This window comes from Muntiacus reevesi, chromosome 9 (genome assembly GCF_963930625.1).
Source record: "Muntiacus reevesi chromosome 9, mMunRee1.1, whole genome shotgun sequence".
Taxonomy (NCBI): domain Eukaryota; kingdom Metazoa; phylum Chordata; class Mammalia; order Artiodactyla; family Cervidae; genus Muntiacus; species Muntiacus reevesi.
Window position 1 is genome coordinate 59,747,817 of NC_089257.1, and position 22,170 is coordinate 59,769,986.

The 22,170-nt window shown below is 47.3% G+C and overlaps 1 protein-coding gene across 2 annotated transcripts in view; it reads right to left on the reverse strand.

The window, feature by feature from the left end:
* SORL1 (sortilin related receptor 1) overlaps positions 1–22,170 on the reverse strand; it is a 157,249-nt gene that overhangs the window by 45,923 nt on the left and 89,156 nt on the right. For both annotated transcript variants that reach the window (XM_065944636.1, XM_065944635.1), the window contains exons 19-25: positions 21,667–21,758; positions 19,782–20,028; positions 18,976–19,114; positions 12,743–12,916; positions 10,699–10,812; positions 6,338–6,460; positions 3,773–3,892 (exon numbers count right to left, since the gene is read on the reverse strand). In XM_065944636.1, coding sequence (XP_065800708.1) covers positions 3,773–3,892; positions 6,338–6,460; positions 10,699–10,812; positions 12,743–12,916; positions 18,976–19,114; positions 19,782–20,028; positions 21,667–21,758 — 1,009 coding nt within the window. The remainder of the gene's footprint in view (positions 1–3,772; positions 3,893–6,337; positions 6,461–10,698; positions 10,813–12,742; positions 12,917–18,975; positions 19,115–19,781; positions 20,029–21,666; positions 21,759–22,170) is intronic.

Consider the following 22,170-nt stretch of genomic DNA (forward strand, 5'->3'; position numbering starts at 1 on the left):
TCCAAGTGGCCAGGAAGGGCTGGCATGCTTAACAGGGTCTCTTTTTCTGTCTTCTGAGTAACTTACTAGCTCTCTGACATTGAGTGTCTGATGAATGATACATGTTCAATTGATAATATATAACTGTAACGATGAAAGAGATGGACTTTAAAATAGACTAAAGAATTTGAGGTAGATAAAGCAAAATCCTTTGCATAGCAGGGTCCATCATGACTGCAAGAATAGATGGGCTAAAGGGGCAAATGATCATGAAATTAAAATCAGGGTTTCTAATAAAGGCCATTATCCTCCGGCTTACTCTTTGACATGAACACATCTCTCCTGATGCAGCAAGACCCTCTGTGAAACCTGATCAAAAATATTAGCCAAATAAAAGTGGAGCCGAAGAGATGAGTTAATTACGATGACAAGAAAAGCACTACCTTATTACAAAGCACTGGACTCTCAGAAAATGAAGGAGGGAAAAAAATGCTAGTGTCAATACAACTCGAATGATTAATAACATAAAAAATAACATAAAGCATAAAGGACAGTAAAAAATAAAAGGCAAATTTGAAAAAAGAACCAAATAGAAATTCTAGATCTTAAAAATATAGTCATAGAAATAAAAACAGCTCAGTTGATGTGTGAAAAAGATCAGATTCAGCTGAAAAGAGGAATGTTGAACTGGAAGAGAAATCTGAGGAAATAACTCAGTGTCATAAGGAGACAGCAAATCTAAAAACCAAAGGCATAAATATCAGAATGAGAAAGTCCAGGGAATGGCTGATAGCTGCTGCTAAAGACAAAAGAAGATCAAGTAGCAAATAGACATAGCAGAAAAGATAGTGGTTGCAGCTTCCTAGAACTGATGAGAAACATAAATCCTCAGATTTCAGAAGGACAACAAAAGGATAAATAAAAATAATTTCACGCCTAGGTAGGTGAAACTGAGTAACAAACAAAATATAAAAAACCTAAAGGCAACTAGAGAGAAAAGAATGTCAGTTATTATTGGAACAGATAACCTGACAGGAGAATTGAAATCAACACAAAAGAGACCAGAAAGAAATGGAATAATTCCACCAAAACACTTAGGGAAAATTACTACAAATCTAGAAAACCAGCTGCATCAATTTCAGTGTTGAGAACTAAAGAAAGACATGTTTATATAAATAAAAACTTTAAGTTTACTACTCACAGACTCTGCTACAAAACACTGAAGGATGAACACAGGAAGGAAGCAGTGAACACAAGAAGGAGAGGTGACAGGTAGGTTTCTATAAATAAGATTGGTTACTAAAAGATAACAATGATGACTGATTTTAGGATTTTTTAAATGTAAAGTTAATATATGAAGTATTTCGCAGTTTTATTTTGGGGGTGGGGGCCATACCATACGGCATGTGGGTTCCTAATGCCCTGACTAGGGATTGAGTCCAAGCTCCCTGCATTGGAAAGGTGGAGTCTCAACCATTGGACTGACGGCCAGGGAAGTCCTCGTGTTTTAAAATACTAAATATATACTGAGTTTGTCAATATTGACATTATGGGCAGAGACTGGAATCAAGGCAGGTCCAGGAGAGGGGAAAGATACTAGGAATACGCCTAAGATGTCTAGGGCAATAGCTAGAGGCACAGAAATGAAATGTTTAAGTTCCAAATCAATGCAGGAGGAGAATAAAAGAAATTCAGTTCCATGGAAAGCAAAATAAGGGAGGGGAAGAGCCACAAAAAGGCCCAGTACAGACCACTCATGAGACCTGAAGCCCACAAGTCAGCAGGCCTTGACCCATTTCTTCGGCTCTGTGTGACTTAACTTGCTAGGCCAGGAAACAAAGTAACCACACGGTGAGCTCACATACCACCTCCAACTAATCCAGGGATGAAGATGGACAATCACATTTAAAAGGTTTGGAAGCACAGTCATTGGAACAAGGTTACGGTGGCCGTGTAGGCACTCTACATTTCCCCAGGCAGCCCTGCCAGAGGAAACGAGAGATAAAACCTAGGATAAACGCCTATCCACAGAAATAAAGTTGTCAATTCACTGTGGAGGACCAGCTCATGCAGCTGAAACACAAGTTTGAGGAATGTGGTTGTGCTAACAATACGTCCAGTCATCATGAAACTTACAAATGGAAATGCCCAGAGGCACCCCTCTAATTTATCAATCAATGACCCACCCAAACCCAAAGCTTCCAAACAGCCCTTGTGTGCTTTCTGGGCTGATGGCAGTTCCTTCCAAGACCTTGTTTATCCCTCCTTCTGCAAGCCAGGCTTTCAAAGAAAGCAACACCTGCAGTCGTTCCAGAAGCAGAGGGGCAAACAAGACTGTGCCAGAGAGGACCTGGGGATGAGGAGTTTACGAGCTGGGCAGGAATCTGGTAACATCACAGATCACCCAGTGTGACATATTTGGCCTTTGAGTAGGTCCATTTGTTCCTTAAAGCCACATAAGGTCACCTCTAAAATGGAGTATTACAGTTGTGTCAAACTACCCAATCAACAAAGGTTCTCAGAACTGGGCACTGGGAGAACATAAAGGAGTAAAAGATCATTTCTGTCCTTCACAAACCAAATCTAACCCAAAGCAGACCACAAGAGTGCGATAAAATAGCAGGTCTGCTTTTTTCTTTTTTGCTTTTGCTTTTAGAAATTAGGAAGCATGCTTTAAGATTCCGGCTGCTGGACAGTGTAGGAACTGCCAGGATACCGCTGGGGTAAGGACAATTAAGATATGGGAATGAGGGACTTCCCTGGTGGGCCAGGGATAAGGACTTTGCCTTCCAATACAGTGGGTGCAGGTTTGATCCCTGGTCAGGGACCTAGGATCCCATGTGGCCAAAAACCCAAAACACAGGACAGAAGCAGTGTTGTAGCAGATTTAATAAAGACTTTTAAAAAAGGTCCACAACAACAACAAAAAATCTTTAAGAAAAAAAAAAAAAAAGGGGGGAATGAAAAGTGATTTAATCCACAAGCATGAAGATCCATTAACAATAGATGACAAAAGGAAGCCTGAAATACCAGATCTGCCCTCACTTGCCACAAAAGTGTTAAAGGAAACATCTTTATCCCCAACACTGGCGGGATTTAAGGTAGAACTGAGTGACAATTTCTAAAGGAGGGTGCAGAGAAAATTTACTCATCAGCTAGTAGGATTTGTTTTTCTGCCTCTACAACTGTCCCAACTCCTTGCTCTCCCAGACTCCATCATAATGTACATGCCCTCATTTGTTCATTCATTCATTCATGAAAAATAGTGGCGTGAACATAAGTGAACCTAACACCAGCAGAAGAATTAGAATCTTAGACCACTCAGCCTTCTTCTCAGTCTCCTGCTGTTTCCAACTTTTATCTTCAATGAAATCTTACCCCAAACAGGGGAAGCACAATTTAAGTTTTCACTGTTTAGGGAATATCTTGATGCTCCATTTCAAAACATGAACTAGTTCACTGCTCCTCAACGTATGGTCCCCAGACCAGGGGCCAGTCTGTAAACTCTTTGCTACTGTTCCTAGGAAAATAAACTTGAGCCAAAATGTAAAACAACTGTTTTTTTTTTTTTTATCACTCATGACATTGCTCAGTTAATATTCTTCCATAGCAAGACTTTCTCAATGAAGGAAGCAAAGAGCTGGTAACATTTTGGCACAAGGTGATCAGAGACCAGCTCTTAGTTTCTAGGGTCCACTTCTTAGAGCCTTGATTCTGTGATCATGTAGGGCTGTAATGCTACCCACTATATGAACAGGTTAAGTGCAGCTCAGGGAGTCCAGGAAATACTGACCAGTACAGTTGGCTTCATCAGACCAGTCCCTGCAGTCGTTGTCCCCATCGCACACCCAGGAGGAGCGGATGCACATGCCAGAGCTGCAGCTGTATTCGTCGCCCCGACACTGGTGCATTTCTGCAGGTGAGACCACAGACAAGGATGTGAGCACAAAGGCTTGCTCAGAATTCTGTCTCTGATGTCAGGGCTCCTGGTAGTTAGAGATGCACCCAATATCCCCATCATCACTGATGATCCAGAATGCATGGAGGAAGACTTAAACCAGGGATGGAAAATCATCAGGAATGGTGCCCAAGTATAGTTGGCCCTCTGAACCTGTAGGTTTTGCATCCATGGATTAAACCAACCATGCACCGTATATTTCCCAGGTAGCTGAGTGATAAAGAATCTGCCTGCCAAACAGGAGACTCGCGTTCAGGCCCTGGATTGGGAAGATGCCCTGGAGTAGGAAATGGCAACCCACTCCAGTATTCTTGCTGGGAAAATCCCATGGACAGAGAAGCCTGGCAGGTACAGTCCATGGGGCCACAGAGTCAGACTTGATCTAGTGACTAAAGAACAAACAACAGCATTGGGTACTACATTTATGATCCATGGTTGGGTGAATCTGTGGATGCAGAAGCCGTGCATATGGAGGGCCAGCTATAGGACTTGAGCATCCATGGATTTCGGAACCTACGGTGGGTCTTGGCACTGATGCCCTGTGGATGCCCAGGGACAACCGCAGTGCACTGTGAACGGGGCACAGGTGTGCTGAGATCCTGACACCTCACACTCAAGGCCTCTAGGCAACAAAGGTATTGTCCATTTATCTTGGTACACTTTACAAATATTTTCTATGCTTCCCATGATGGGCAGAAAGTTGGGGAAGCAATGCTTTGGCTGCCCAGAAAGCCACAATTTCAGAAGACTTCTAGAGACAGAACCTGTGGTTTCATAAAAGGAGCGATGAGAACCTCGAAAGTGCAGATCAGTGTGAGGTGCTCAGCTCAGGAAAAGCAAGTCCAGTGCTGAGCTCTCTGAACGGAGAGGCGGGGGACTTTCCATGAGCAGAGCTCCAGGGATGCTGGCTGGTGGGCTGTCTCGGGGAGGGTAGGGGCCAGAGGCAAATGAACCCGGGCAGCCTAACCAAGACGGGAAAGGCAGCTGTGCTGGCAGAATCTTATGTAGACCCTGGGGACAGCAGCAACAGAGGCCTTTCACATGGAACTGTAAAGAGTCCAGGAAAACAGGAGTAGCCAAGATGACCGAGGTCCCAGGGTGGCGGCCTCAGTAAGAGAGGCTGATGGTGAACTGGGGAAGCACATATTCACGGGGACGCAGCCTGGAGACTCTCAGAGAGGACCTGAATCTGAGGAGGGGACCACTGAGACCCCGAGGTGGATTCGGGACGCGCCAGCACGAATAGGCCACGAGCAGAGACCCTGAGGGACAGACACTGTTTAATGGTCAAATGCGTGTCCAGTGACGGGCTGAGAGGACACCTGATAAGTGGGTGACCACGTGGTGATTCCTCCTCGAGAGAGCGAAGCCAGCCACACACCTGCGCCCTCAGAGTGCCTAGGGGACGAGGGAGGGATGAAGGGAAGAGTGTGAACCCCAAGGACTGTTTCCTGGAACTTTGCATTTTACAAAGATGAAGGAAAACGATGTAACCACCCCCAAAAAAACTGCTCTGGAGGTTCCCCTTATTTCAGTTCTGGTGAGTCAAACCCCTGCCCGTGGTGACTCGGGCCCCATCTGGAAGCACAGGCCCAGCTGGACTGGACCTGCCCCTGTGGACACACAGGGACCCCACGGAGCCTCGCTGAGCCTTCATAGTGGTGGGGTCAGTGTCTGGGCCCCAGGCTGACTCCCCTCCAGGCTGAGACACTCTGAGTATTGCACTGTGTTCCCTCCCACAATGATCAGCAGCTATGGGCTTGGTACCAGAGCCCAGCAACTAAGACAGGCCTCCTAAAACTGACAGGACAGGATTATGCAACAAGAAGGGCATACAAAACACGGTTTCAATTCCCTTTTCTGACACAAACTAACAGTGTTCTCCTGAATAAATCTCTATGGACCTCCGTCGTTTCACCTGGAAATCAAAGGACTGAAATAGAGAATCCCACCACTGCTTCAGTTCCAACACACTATTTTCCTAAATAAAAATTTCCATTCAGAAAACAGGTGCTTAAATAATATCTATGCCATCTGCTGACTTCTAACAGGGTTTCCTGAATTACATGAGTTTAAAAAAAAATAATTCACAAAGGTATAGCTCTGGGTCTATAAGAGGCTCATCTCACAGCCACCCAGAAATGTGGGCTAAGACTGTAGAACTGTTAATAAATGCCTGAATTCATTTAGGAACCTTCCTTACTTGTACACTCATGTGCAGAGAAGCACTGCAGAATGAAGGAAGCTCTATCCCTTTATGAATGAATCACTCCTACCACATGTATGGAGCTGGCCGTAGAACTGACATCACAAATCCCACAACGATGTTCAGAAACCTTCCCTTTCCATCCCTCCCCATGAGCAAGAGTGCAGCCCCTTCTGAACGTCATGCCCCCTTACCACAGTGACTTTCATCGCTGTTGTCGCCACAGTCATCCTCAAGGTCACACTTGTAGGAGAGGGGGATACAGGTCCCAGACTCATGGCAGCGGAACTGGGTGTCCAGATCACAGACGGTGGTTGCTAAGATGGGAAAGAGAGACAACAGGCTCATTAGATCCAATCAGCTCCCCCTAGACATCCCACTGGAAAGTGAAGGAAGCAGGTTTTCAGTGTAATATGAATTTCAACAACAGAAATGAAACCTCAATGTACAGAAAAATTTAACTGTGTGATAGCCTGAAATTTACAGCCAAGGGACATAAAGGCCTATCCTTCCATGGACAGCTTCCAGATGCCAAAGGGGCTGGGGAAAGTGAGAAGCCGTCATCTAGCTGGGAGATGGTGTGATGCGCTAGATAAGCCCGTAGGACCACCCCCACAGATGTGATGGTGTCTTTCTAAATAACTAGCAGATATACCATTATCTGGAAAACTACCATTAGGAAGCCCACTTTCACCCACAAAGCTGGCCCCTCACCATACAGATGACAGAGGGAGGGTGGAGAGAAGGTCCTACGGCAGGAGCAGGGGCCCTGCAGTCAGGCGGGACCAGTTTCAAATCTTGGCTCTATTTCTTCCTTCAGAAATTAATCTTAACCTCCCTGAGCCTGCTTCCTCCGCAGGAAAAGGAAGATAAGGTAAAGTGAGCAGGCGCTTGTGATGACAAACACAATGACCAGAAATTGGGTTTAATTCTACCACCCACAATTCACTCTACCCAACCCCTCTGGGCCTCCGTTCCTGCTACTGTGAAATGGGGACAATGCCTACCCTCCTGGCATTATTATGAAAGTCAATAAGCAAACCACTTTTGGACCAGCGCCCATCATGAGGATGAAATACTATGGGCTCCAAACAAATGTAACTTCTCTTCCCATCCATCCTCATGCCCTTCTGCTCAGAATGTGAACATAATTTCTCCCTCTTCTCAATAGAAATGATCCAGATTTAGACATAAGCTATAGAACCTTGCAGAAAAGGCTTCAGGAAAGAAAGCTGCTCCCAGGAATAGAACAGAATCCTGCAAAGAAAGTGGGGGTGGGATGCCAGGAAGTGAGAAGCGTGTGGCAACCCCACAATCAGATGTCCCTGGCAGCTCTTATTTGAGGCTCCATTTCTTTTCCACAATCGAGCTTGTGGTGGGAGGCAGGGGATGAATACAAAAATGACAAGACTGCAGGGGGTTTACGTCAAAACCCCCAGCGACTGACAACCACCCAGGGCAGGAGCCTGACAAAGAGGAAAGGGGATCTGCCGACAGAATCCCTCCCACACCTGCCTCTATCTCCATGCCTTTCCTCTTCCCTGGCAGCTGAAGTGGGGCGGGGGGGTGCTCACTTAACTTCCAGACAGCGCTGCCCAGCCATGGCCTGGCCCCTCCTGTAGGCCTGCCTGGACCAGCGTGCCTCTCACGTCCTCCTTCCACCTCCTCCTTGATGACAGAGACCCTCAGGAAGGCTCAGATGAGCACTACTCTCCTGGCTCCCAGGCTCCATATTTCATCCCCTGCATCCCTCACCTCCACCACATCTGACTAGTTGGGATCTGAGCACATGGAATCATGAGAAAGCAGAGCAGAACTGATGCTTTCAAACTGTGGTGCTGGGAAGACTCTTGAGAGTCCCTTTGACTGTAAGGAGATCAAACCAATCCATTCTAAAGAGAATCAACCCTGAATATTCATTGGAAGGACTGATGCTGAGGCTGAAGCTCCAATACTCTGGCCACCTGATGCCAACAGCCGATTCACTGGAAAAGACCCTGATGCTGAGAAAGACTGAAGGCAGGAGGAAAAGATGGTTGGATGGCATCATCGACTCAATGGACATGAGTCTGAGCAAGCTCCAGGAGATAGTGAAGGACAGGAAGGCCTGGCGTGCTGCAGCCCATGGGGCTGCAGAGAGTCAGACACGACTGAGTGACTGAACAACAACAAGGGCAGAAAGCAAGTCTCGGGGTCTTGGGAGGGTCAATTACAGATGATATTTGCACCAAACCAGGAGGGCAGAGCTGGCTGCAAACTGCAGCCCAAGGAGAAGCTTAAACTCTTCAGGGAAACCTGTGAGCTCAGGGCCTGGCGGGGAGGAGATGGAGGGAAACTTCCTAGCAAAACAGTGAACCAACATGCAAGCCCACCACGTGCATCTAGTGAAAACCACAGCCCAGGGACCCAAGAGGAACCCCTTGCCAGTGGACATGAGGCCATTCAATCCATAGCTCTTTGCTTCCACTATGTCTCATCACGTCTGGTCAATTTTCTTGCAACGTGTTAATTCTAAGACGTGTCTCCTTGCCCACTCTTCCATAACAAACTCCTTTCCAGTATCTGCTCTAATGATGTTAACGTTAACTAATGTTTTCAAGGACCTTTGGCTATTTCCTCACAAATATCACACCTTCCTGAGACCCTGGTCAGTAGAGGAGGTTTGATGAATGCCCCTTTGGCAGAAAAGAAGAATACACAGAGAGGCTACCACTCTCGCAATAAATTAGATTTTTTAAAAAATAAATTAGATTTTTATCTAATACTCCTCTCCCTGGGGATGAAAGGCGGCCTCTGAAGTCAAGGAAAAATGATTAAGGAAGGTTTGGTAATAACCTACACGCTAGAAAAGGCAGTTCATGGGATTGCAGGGCCCAGGTGAACTGAACAAGTTGACTGCTTCTAAAGTGGCTTTCTGGAAGGAGCAGCATGGGAACTGGCCCAGGCTCTTCAGATAGCTGGCAAAATAACACCCACCAGAGGCAAGGTGGGTACGAGACAGGACCCAGCCATTAATCTATGCTTACAACACAAAATGATAAATGAGCTTACAGATTTTCAAAGGCAAAATATTTAAAAGAGAAGGCTTTAGATGGGTGTCTGGCTTCCCTGCTCTGGCCTTTCTCCCATCTCATTTATTCTGCCCACATCTTATCTTTCCAAAGACAAAGTCTAAGCCTGTCATTTCAAGGGATGCAAACTGTTCTTTTCATAAAATTCAAAGGTCTCATGCACCCATTCACCCTCCTGCTTGCCCCCACTGCTCCCACCTGAGTTCTTCATGACTCATGCCACTTTTCTGCCCACACCATACACACACCAACCTCAGGGCTTTTGTCCATGCGAACGCCTTGTCTGGAACTTTCCTCCCTCCACCTCTGCCTGGCTCCCCTCTGCCCGCTTTTCCTGGGACCCTCCCAAGGTCTGATCCACTCTTAAGGCTCGTTAAGGTGCGTGGCGCTGCCCCATTACAGGACCCACGGCTCACATGTGCTTGGTTGGGTACTTCCCTGACCACCCCCTTCAGACTGTAAACTCTTGTGTCCACTTTAGTCACCAGTTTATCTCCAAGCCCAGCACAGAGCCTGGAACACCAGGGTCCTCAATATACACCTGTTGAGTGAACAGGTCAACACGTTACCGACTGACACCTCCTTAGGAGATGATGTCAAAGCCACTAAAAATGAACTGAAGGAAAGACGGCCAAATCTGCGGTAAACAGAGTATCCACTATAAGTAGTTATTTTTGTCCTAAACTCTGCTAAACAGAATCACATACTTTAATAGTTAGACCTGAGAAATTACATATTCCAAAGACGACACGTACACGCACACAAACCAAGGTTCCCACATCGCAGGCCAAACCTGGCATCACTACTCAGCTTGAATAACCTCTCCTGAGCCCGGCAGGCAGTTGGCATCCCCTGATTGGAGGTAACGAGGGAAAACTTGTTCCCCATCCCTGAAAAGGCTGAACATTGAATTTAAATTCAAGGGCTATCACCCGGTCACCTGTCTCAGGTCACCAGCTCTATCTCCAGGGAAGGGCCACAGTCAGAGCCCAGACAGCCTGTCTCCCAAACCAGCTCGGTTTCAACCACGCGAGGCTTGTTTGTAAATCTCTTGTAATGAGTACCTGGCTTCCTTATGTGGCTTTGCTTTTAAATAATAATATATATCTAATGTGCTCACGTGTGTGCTCAGTCCTTCACTTGTGTATGACTCTTGTGCGACCCCATGGACTGCAGCCTGCCAGGCTCCCCTGTCCGTGGGATTTCCCAGGCAAGAACACTGGAGTGGGCTGCCATTTCCTCCTCCAGAGGATCTTCCCAACCCAGGCACTGAATCCACGTCTCCTGCATTGGCAGGCAGATTCTTCACTACTGAGCCACCTGGAAAGTGCACATATGCAATAGGGGGTGGAAGCATGTTTTCTCTAGCCACTTAAATGGGCATCATTGATCACGGGGGCCCTACACTCCAGGCCCCGCCTAGGAGGTGCGGCCTGTACCAGGAAATGCCTGTCCTCCCAAAACTCTGCCCAGCAGGGACTCACGGCAGTTTCTCTCGTCGCTCATGTCTCCGCAGTCATTGTCAAAATCACACCACCAGATGCTGTTGATACACTTCCCGTTGTTGCACCGATACTGGTTGCGGAGACAGGTGTTCTCTGGCCATGGAGGGAGGCAGAGGAGAAAATGAAACCAACATCATTCTTCCTGATGGACCATAAGACTTTCTGCTCTGAGTTTCCATTCATCTTCCTCAAATAACATGCCTCAAACAGCAAAGGGGAAGGGGGATGTTTTGCACAGGGGCCCGCAGGGAAACCAGCATCCAAGGAGACCTCCTTCTCTCCTCTTTTAATTAAAATTGGAGGAGGAGAGGCCTCTAGAAGCAGCAGAGGGGGTTACAATGGTGAAAAAGGAGAGTGATGGTGTCAGGTGGATCTAGCAGGTAGAAACATATAAACACCATAAAATATTAATTCCAGGGGCTTTCTTGGCCACTCAGTGGCTAACACTTTGCACTTCCAGTGGTTAATTTAATACTTTGCAGGGGGTGTGGGTTCAATCCCCAGTCTATGATCCTACATGCCGCAGCCAAAAGAGAAAAAAAAAAATTACTAACTCCACAAGGAATTCCTTAAGGGACTGTGTAGCCATTGAAGAGAAGTGAAGTGAAAGTTGCTCAGTCATATCCAACTCTTTGTGACCCCATGGACATCCATGGAATTCTCTAGGCCAGAATACTGGTGTGGGTAACCTTTCCCTTAGGGGATCTTCACAACCCAGGGATTGAACCCAGGTCTCCAGCATAGCAGGCAAATTCCTTACCAGCTGAGTGACAAGGGAAACCTATGTAGCCATTATCCAAACATACATATTCAGTATATCTATACCTATATAGTTTATACAAACTATGGTCATATATATTCATGTGTGTTCAATTTAACAACCAGGAGGATTATGGAGATTTGCTTTACATATTTTTGAGGATTCTTTCCTACCCCATGACTCCTTCAAAGTGAGCAGTTATAATTCCTCACACGGGAGAAAAAAAAAATGCACTGTTCAGTCAACTGGTTTAAGAACACGTGATGACTGGCCTCCTGTCTGGATTAAGTAAAGGCTTTCTGACAGGGATACAGAAAGGCTCTTTTCTCTTCCTTCTGGAATTCAGTGTTAACTCCATTTCTTTCCAAACAACTTTAAGATGATGACCAGAGCCTGAAAGAGTGCCCCTGTGTCTTAGACAAAAAGGCTCATCTTTTTTCCATCTGTATTTCTTAAGAGGGCCCAGAAGGCCACTTTGCAGTTTTTGCTTCCCTGGATTTAAAGGCTGCTGTGAGAGGGTAGGTTATGACTACAAAGCAAATATAAGCTTGAGAATGAGGAAAGGTAGGAATCCAGGCCATGTTCATCAACAGGACACTTTGTGGCAAGGCCCCTCCAGGGGCTCACCTCCCGGAAAGAAATGTGAGGCTGGAGACTGGGGAAATGATAAAAGGAAAAACTAGACAGGGAAGAAAGATGTAACAGGTTTTCAGGGTGACATGTTAGAATCTGTGTGTTCAGATTCCAAGAGGGAGTGGGGTGAGGCTGCTGCAGACATCTGGCTGTGGTTTAAGAGGAAAGACTCTAAGTGCTGTGCAAAACTGATCAGAAAGTTCTGATGTTTCTAGGCTGGGCAGGGAGGGGGAACTGCTGGGTGAGACGAGGTGAGCTTTGCAGGAGTCCTTTGCTCAAGTCAGGGTGGTCCACCTGTACCCTGCACCCTTACAGAAGCAGGAGGCGCTGGGAATGATTGGTGTGGGGTGGATGAGGAGAGGAAGAGGCAGAGAAAAGAAAGAAAGGTGCACTCACGGGAAGGTCTGCATCCCCCAACATTTAACCCCAAAGCAACTCATCTTTAAAAGAACAGCGTGGGCCTGCTCTGGATGAGGACTGAGGGACCACGGGCCCTGGAAAGTGAACTAGGATGCCCGTGTCTAGAGGGTTTTATTGTCTACCTTGGGCATTTTCAATAACCCCAAACACGAGTGCATCAAGGACACATCGAAGGGGGAGGATGGGCAGAAAAGGAAGACGGGGACGCACCTTCTTTGACACACGTGTGGTTCTTCAGCTGGTAGCCGTGAGGGCACTCGCACATCAGGTCCCCGGACGGGAGGACACTGCTGGACACGCCGTCTGGACACCGGCAGCTCCTGCCGCCGTCGGCCTTGGGCAGGCACAGCAGGCTGCAAGGCCGGGACGCGCAGGCGTTGCTTCCTGGAGAGGAGACAGGTGGCAGCGGCCAGATTAGCAGACACCAGGGGGCGCCAAACGCAGGCCTGAGACCCGGGGACTCCTTTTGCAGACATAGGCCCCATGATAAGCAGCTCAGGAAGAGAAAGGTGAAGCGACGAGCGTGAGGGGGCCCCAGCTGGATCGGATGGCCCCAGGACCAAGCCCACTGGGAATCTGGATGGAGGACTTGAGATACCACAAGGTAGGAGGCGAGCTGCAGCAGGGAGGAGGGTCGTCACCCGGGGGGTGTCTCGGGGGACGCAAGGCAAAAACCTGTGCCAGTCAGAGGCGGGCAGGTAAGATCAGTCTGCAGCATCAGGAGGATGAAGCCGACTTAGGAAGAGAAGAAAGGATGACACCGGTACCCAGGGTGCGGGGGTTGTGGGGCCGGGCCCCACCAGCACACCTGTGCCTCCTATCTTGGGTTCCTTCCCATCTCCCTTTATTCTTTCCATAGCACCTTTAGCGTGAGTGCTTTTCCGTGCCTTGTGACCCAAAAGCCCTTAACTAGAACATACACCCAAGTAACGACAGCCCCCGACAGAAAATCTGAGACTGCCTCCTTGACTCCTTTGTGCTGTCGGAGCGCAGCCGCTGAGCTCAACGAGGAACCGACCAGATACCCGTCAGGCAACAAATCCACGGGCAATGGGCCCACAGAAGGACTGACTGAGGCTGATCTAGTCCACTGTTTCCAGCCTTTTCTGTGGTTCAGCTTCCCAAAGAGAAGGCCAGCTAGAGTCCATATGATCCTCCACTGCACTCTCGAGAGAGAACGTTTGTGGACGCAGAGTGACGGAGGTGTTTTCTATCCCCCGCATCCTTCTGGGAAGGGGACAGAGGAGCCACAACAGAGGAAACCATTTCCTAACAGCTGAATATGTGATACAATGCTCAGGCAATGTGAAAGTCACGTAAACTAAGAAATGTGTGTTTTTCTTCTTGCCTGTGACTACTCATAATCAAAACTAAATAGGGGCTTCCCTGGTGGCTCAGTAGTTAAGAATCCACCAGGGCTCGATCCCTGATCCAGGAAGATCCCACATGTCACGGAGCAACTAAGATCCATGTGCCACAACTACCGCAGCCCACATGCCTAGAGCCTGCACTCCTCAACAAGAGAAGCCACCTCAACGAGAAGCCCGCTCACCACAACTAGAGAAAAGCCCAGCAAACAACAAAGACCCGTGTGTGCTAAGTAGCTTCCGTCGTGTCTGACTCTGTGAGACCATGGACTAAAGCCTGCCAGGCTCCTCTGTCCATGGGATTCCCCAGGGAAGAATACTGGAGTAGATTGCCGTTTCCTCCTCCAAGGGATCTTCCCAACTCAGGGATTGAGCCCGTGTCTCTTATTTATGTCTCTTGCACTGGCAGCCATGTGTCCTCCCCACTAGCGCCGGAAGGCCAACAAACACCCAGCATAGCCAAAAATTAATAAATAATTTTTTTTAATTGGGGAAAATAAATGTAAACGCTTCGGTAAAACTCAGCTGATAAAGAATCTTCAGTTGTGCCCTCTCAGGGACAGAGGACCCCACGAGAATCAAATCTAAGTAATCTGTTTCCAGCCAGCCAAAGTTTAACCTATGCCAACCTGGCCTGCAGGTTGGAAAACAGGGTTCATTCATGACAATCGGTAATAAGACGAGTGACGACATACTCATAAGCCGCGAATGTGTTGGCATCTCCTCGGTGTTTAACTGGTGTAAACTATACATAAAAAATAAAATTCCTCATGATACAGCAAAAGTGTTGCTTTAGTGCTAAGGATCCAAGAGCACAAGGCATGACCAAGTGGATAAAACACACACAACCAGGGGGAGATCTGTTTGATGGAACATTCAAAGGGGTCTGCAACAGACTCCATCAACCCACAGGCGGGACCATCACAGTGAATAACCTGCTGATGGGAGCAGAAATGCCAGGAACCAGCTCCCTCTCATCTGTTCCGTGGGAAGATGCCTGTCCCTTTATCTCAAATGCACCTGCCGTGGGCTGCAGGAGGGAAAGCCGAGCTGCCAGTAACAAAAACAACCCCATCTGGGGCTCTGGAACATGTTCTTTGTCTTCAAAGGACACCATGTCATTCGACGTTCCAAGAAATTGAACAATAATAGAATATTTAACAAATACTCATCGACGGGAGTATTTTCACATCGACTCTGTGAAATAGCATCAGTGATATTTTCACATGCAGGGTTAAGTGTTTGCACCCAAAGAAGAAAACTGAAAGTACAGAACCCAAAGAGAGCTGCAGTATTCCTGGAGACTGGCCCCCACAGGCATGAATGAAACTGTAATCTGAGGGGCACAGTCAGGGACAAACCCCAAAGCAGGCAACCAAGTCACCGATCCTAAAGGAGTAGGCAGGGCAGGCACGTGTGGGCAGGTCCAAAGCCATGGCAGAGGACTTCCCTGGTGGGCCAGTGGCTAAGACTCTGCACTCCTAATGCACGGGGCCCGGGTTCAATCCCTGGTCAGAGAACTAGATCCCACATGCTGCAACTAAAGACCCTGCGAGCTGCAACTAAGACCTGGGACAGCCAAATGAATGAATGAAGAAATAAACAAATATATATCTGTTTTTTTAAATAAACACACAAAGCCACAGTACAGAAAATGGGGGCACTGATCACAGAGAACCTGGGAGAACATGAAGCAAGATGAGGCAGAGTTCCATCAGAACACAGCCAAAGACCCCTTCCCTAGGACACCACAGTCTTGTGTGGGCCAGGTGGGTCATTTGAAGACTGGACAGCTGAAAGCCTCCGTCTCCAAAAATGTCCCTTTCGAAGACCAAACGTTTAGCCCCGAGAAGCCTTCACTGACATACCCAGGACATTTACAGATTTCCTCTTTGGAAAATTCCTCCAGAACCCTCTGAGGAGCCAACACTGCTATTATCTGGCTTAACCATCCACACACTCGACAATATCAAAATCAGATCCACCCCATATGGTAAATAGTTACCCTCATAATAGATATTAAAAACTATGTGTTTACTGCAGGCTCTGAAGGAATATTCCAAGAACTCCAAAACAGTTTAACCCATTGCAGCATCAACTTAATATACCAGTAGCCCTGCTGGGAGAGTTGTTTAAAGAAAAGAACACTCTCTATGAAGAGTAAATTCCAGGAACACTGTGTAACAAACAACCAGGTGTGAAGACCAAAAAAAGCACTTGTTTATAACTAAATATTCTAAACTGACAAACACTGCAAGTGAACAAAATTCTCATCATCCTAAACAAGAATCCACTAAAACCTACGACTTCTAAATCACTGTCGTACACCACGGCACTGCTAATCCAACAACAGGTGAGAGGTGGAACAGAGCCTGGTGGTTTCTTGGAAGTTCAAGCTCTGAAGTCAACTAGCTGCTGCTGTTGCTAAGTCATTTCAGTCATGTTCGACTCCATAGACAGACAGCAGCCCAGCAGGCTCCCCTGTCCCTGGGATTCTCCAGGCAAGAACACTGGAGTGGGTTGCCATTTCCTTCTCCAGTGCATGAAAGCGAAAAGTGAAAGTGAAGTCGCTCCGTCGTGTCCGACTCTTAGCGACCTCATGGACTGCAGCCCACCAGGCTCCTCCATCCATGGGATTTTCCAGGCAAGGGTACTGGAGTGGGGTGCCATTGCCTTCTCTGGAAGTCAACTAGGCCATGGTTCAAATTCTCACCAGTAACTAAATGTGTGATGGAGAGAAGTTACTGAACCTGATCTCCGGGTTCTCATCTGTAAAATGGAACTGTTAATAATACACATGGACTTGGGGGAAACTGCTAAATCATGACCACTCTGATGTGACCCCATGGACTGAAGCCCACCAGGCTCCTCTGTCCAAAGGATTTCCCAGGCAAGAATACTGGGGTGGGTTGCCATTTCCTTCTCCAACCTGAGGTTGTACAAGCCCATTAAGGAAATCAGTGTGGTGCTTATGACACAGCAAAATCCCTTAGAGTATGTCCTTTATCACTGCTGTTATTACCTTACACATGGCTTGTACAAAGTCCTGGATGTGTCAGGAGCAGACAACAGAGGTAATAAAGCTTGCCTGGCACTGGGGATTGCCAATACCATCATAAATTTGCAACACTCTCAAAGTCCAATGGAGCAGGCAGGATGGAGCAAACAAGTTCACGGTCAAGAGGCACCCACTGCAAACAGACAGTGCTGGCAGCCAGAGGCCACTGCAAACGCTTTAACTCATACAGGCCTGAGAGATAACAAACGTGCTTCCCTGGCCTTGCATCTGTGGGCAAGGGGTCCCCCAGGGGCAGAAGACAGGCCAGTATTTCCCCTTTATGTCTTATTTAAATTAGCCAGAGGAGCCTCCAGGTCACAGGGGCGACAGCATAGCAGCTGGGATTAAGTGACCAGCCAAGACTGTGGGTGGGAAACCAGGGTTCTCCGGTCCATCTGAACACGGAGTTGCAAAATCTGAGGCCGTGTGCTCAGCCAACAGGTGCTCACAAGCACATGTCAAAACACAGACCTGCTCTTCCAGATGGAGAGGTAACCTGGAGAAATGTTGATTGTTCCCTTGGCTTGCCGGCGGGGCAGATCAGTCGGGGTGGGTGTCCTCCGTCAAAAGCCCTGAGATTTCGACCACCAGAGCTGGAAAGCAGGATTCCTCTCTCCCTATCTCATTTATTTCTTTTGTATTTTTTTCTGTCTCTTTCTCCCTATTTCAAAACAGGCACCTCCTCTAGGAAAGAATATGACTTCTTCATTTTATGGCAGAACTGTAACAAAAAACCTAACTCCTAAATAAGAGAGGGGCCTTTGGGGAAGCCAAATGTGAGATTCTAAATGTGAGATTGGGAATGTGAGATTCCATTCCCTAATCGAGAAACCACGATCATAATACCAGCCCTGCCCACCTCACAGGTCAGCTTCGAAGGCACAATAATAATACAGACTTCCATCTCTAGGATTCTTTATAGTTTTCTAAGTGTGTTCTCATGCTCCCTCTCCAGTCCCAAAAGCACAGCAGTGATATCTATAACCGTATTACTTCCCCTGAGAGTCAATTTTCTCTTAGCACGGGGCCAGCCAAAAACCACAAGACAACATCAACGTTCTAGTTCAAAACAGGAAACTTAGCAGTCTATCAATAAAGGGCCGTCAGCAGACCCAGGATGCTACTGAGTCCTGCTGAGATAAAGAAGGTTCTTCTTAAAGGGACTATTCTTCTGGGTTGGGGGGGATAGGCAGGGGCCCTGATCCCTCTCCTTCAAAATTAATAGTGTGACTGGAAGATCAACAAAGGGAATGGGCAATGAAGAAGGAAGAAGGTGTCCTACTGAATGGTCTCAGAGCCCAGGACAGCCAGGCAGAGCCTAGCAAGAGGTCTTGAAGCCTCACCCCAGCATCTTTCAGACACTCAGACATTCTCTACAGCCCCTGGTAAGGCTTCCCTGGCCCCATCCCTTCTTCTTTCAGCAACTATGAAGTGAGCAGCGACTGACTGCTGGGCGCTGATAAGATTACTGAGCAAAAAAAAAAAAAAAAAAAAAAAGAACCTCCTTCTTCATGGGGTTTAGAGTTTCATGGTGAGGACAAGAAATAAGTCATCCTATAACTAGACTCTGCCATGCAAGAGCAGCAGGTTTCCATGAGTGATCCGTCATCTGAGTGACCAGAGAAGACCGGACTCCTATCGGAAACCAGCAATTGGCTGTGTCCCCGGCACAGCATGGCTCCCTGTCCGGGTGCCAAACGGGGATGCAGCGCACGCTGGGCCTCTCGGGCTGCAGGAGGAGCCACACCGCCCAGCAGTCAGGGGCCAGAGGCAGGAGGAGGGTGTAATTACCCACCAAACACCAGCGTTCCAGGCAGGCAAAGACACGCTGTCTTCCAGCTGTTTGTGTATCATTAGAAAATAAATTAAGATGTCATTAGGAAGAAATTAAATAATGTGCATGTTGTCGTGACAACAAAGACACAGGCTGCCAGACCCTGCTTCAGCAGGGATTGCCCACACCCAGCCCCTTCTGAGAGATCCACGCGACAGAGATGGAAGAGGGCATGCTGCCTTACCAGTTGTCTTGCCCCGGTAGAAAATCTTCAAGTCCATGGGCCCCGTAAGCCGGCTCGCCAGAATGGCCATGTCGGACCCGCTGTACTTGGAAGCTCGGAAGATGCTAAGCTGTGACCAGTCATCCCAGTATATCTCATTCTAAAAAGAAAACCTTCACTCGTTAGCCAGCTCTTCTTTCACTCAGAACCCGCATTGAGAACAAGAACTCCATTTGGACTGGACACCTAACATTCACTGGATGAATGATCAGCGTAAGATGCCAGTTAAAGGCAGGAATCAGTGATTTTATCCAAACCTCACCAAATATCCACACTGAAGGAACGGCCTCAAAGAAACTATCCAATGAGCGTTCGAGTGTGACCACAAGCTCAACACTTGAGTTCAAAATCTGAAGAACTACTTTATGTTGCAAGGTTGAAGCACAAGTGACAAGGCCTCCAGGAGGCAGGGTGGGGCTCATCTCAAGACAACAGGGAATGAAGAGAGCAATCCTCACAACGGACCACAAGTCAGAGCCAATCGGAGGCTACCAGCACTGAACGGCAAGCCAGGAATTTTCATTTGATGCAACTTTCAATTTCAACCTTTTGAAATGACAATGATAAGCACCCTGGATCCCTGGCAGCTGGGTCTGGAATCCCTCCCTGGGGCTGAAAGAAACTGCCTCCAATTCAGAAACGAGCTAATTTTCTACAAGTTCGATAAGCATCTCAGTAAAACCCCACAGACAGCAGGCTCCTTGCCTCAGTCTGCTCCTCGCCTACATAAACAGGTTGCCCAATGCTGGGAACAGGTGAGGTCCCACCTTAAAGACAGCAATAGCGTAGGGGTGCGGGAGGTTGTCCAAGATGACGGAACGCTGCTGGCCGCTGAAAGTGATCCGCTCAATGCAGTCCAGGTAGGCATCCGTCCAGTAGATCCACTGCTCGTCCACGGCGATGCCGTTGGGCCACTTCACATCCTCTGATACAAGGCGGTAGGCAGCTGAACCATCCATGTTGCTCCGGTAAATGCCAGGCCTCAGGTCCCCCCAGTCGGTCCAGAACATCACCCTGGGCGAAACCAGGGAAAAACACAAATCCCATCAGAACGGGGAGTGTGCATGCTCAGTTGCTCAGTCATGTCTGACTCTGAGACCCCATGGACCACAGCCTACCAGGCTCCTCTGTCCGTGGGATTCTCCAGGCAAGAATACTGGAGTGGGTTGCCACACCCTCCTCCAGGGGATCTTCCCAATCCAGGGATGGAACCTGCATCAGCTACACTGCAGGCAGATTGTTTACTGCTGAGCCCTTGGGGAAAGAATGGGGAGATGGACGCTCAAATACTCCTCCAAAGTGGCAAGCAGTTAGTTCAGCCTTGATGTTGTAATCTCTGATTATACTACTTAAAGCCAGTTAACTACCTGACCCAGAAATTCTTCTACGGGCATTTATCTATGGGTAGAATCAAGTTATGCAAAGAGAGTGTATAAACATGTTCATCATCAGCAATATTCACATTTGTTGTTGTTTAGCCATTAAATTGTGTCAAACTCTTTGCAACCCCATGGACAGTAGCCCACCACGCTTCTCTGTCCATGGGACTTCCCAGCCAAGAATACTGGAGTAGGTTGCCCTCCAGGGAATCTTCCTGACGCAGGGATCAAGCCCAGGTCTCCTGAATTGTAGGCAGATTCCTTACCATTGAGTCACTGGGGAAGCCCATTGTTCACACTAGCAAAATATATACATATATAGGTAGGAGCGCATACAAATATATATATTTAAGTGTGTGTGTGTGTGTGTGTGTGTGTGTATGTGTATACACAAAGATATTAATCTGTAAAGTGTTATATTATGGAGTAAAACGTCTAAAGACCTACATGCGTTCAGATTAAAAAATCTTCCAAGCATATTAATATTTTTAAAACATGCATGCAGAATAGTAAATATCCTATGATCCTCCTTGATGCATGTGTGTACATATGTGTGTCTGTGTGTTAAAGGGTGTACACCTATACATGGGTAAAAATAAACTCTGAATGAGACACAAGAAACTATTAACCATGAGATTACCTCTAGAAAATGTGAAAGCGAAAAGAAGAAACAAATATTTTTCATTTCATAAATTTCTACTTTCTTTTAATAATTTTAACCAAGTGCATATATCACTTTCAGAGTTTTCTTTTAAAAACTGATCTCTCAATCATAAATGCTAGAAAGCCTAATCCAGAATTTCCCCTTTTAGGTATGTTTCCTTAAGTTAGCAATAAATTAATAAGAAGCACCTCTGCCTCTCCCACTTTCCAGTTTGCATATAAACTTCTGGTAAGAAAACACAGGCTGGGGGCAAGAAAAAGAAGGAATGGTCTAAATATTTGTATCACATGTGAAACTCAAGATAAAGCCTCCTTACAATATTCAAGCAGGGCTGACTATGTCCAGAGAGACTTTAAATATTACTTTCTGCTAGGGAAACACCCCACAGCTATGAGACATCTGGGCACCTAAAAAGACTTCGATGCTTGCTAACAGAAGGGGGATGGAGTTTGCTGCCCAGGAGAACTAAGCTCCGGTTCCAAGACTTGCAGGTCCTAGATTACTTCAACCAGAATGATCAGAAACAAGTTTTTGTCCAGCAGTTTGCATTTCCAGGAGATTCTGTGGCAGCCCTGGACCCACACGGATCTTCTCTGGGACCACACTTACCCATCTTGCGGCACGAGGACCAGAGCCCTGGGTCGATCAAGCACAGAGGCATTGACAATGGTGAGGCGGAAGTCACCGTCTGGATGCCCCACCTGACAAATAAAAGAGGGGGAAAGGCTAAGAGGGGTCTGAGCTCCTTATAAGGCCCACGCTGCAAACTTTCCTTCTTGGTTCCCGCCTACGGTCCTCCATGGTGGCCAGATTCCCCTGCAGACTGATTTGGGAAACTTGTACCCCTCTCCAGCCAGATTGAGTTGTTCCCTCCTCTGGCTCAGGCAGCAATTCTCACAGGGTCTGACAGAGGAGCCAGTATCACCTGCACCCCCAGTTCTGGGGGTGTGATGACCTGCACAAGGTGCGTGCTCGCTGCGTGTTTATTTACTCCACCCGCCTCCACCACTCCAAGCTCCAAAGCCACCAACATCTCTGCTTTATCCATAATGTCCACAATGTCACTACCTCACCAATTCAGAATCCCCACATTCTCTTCTCTCCACATTCTCT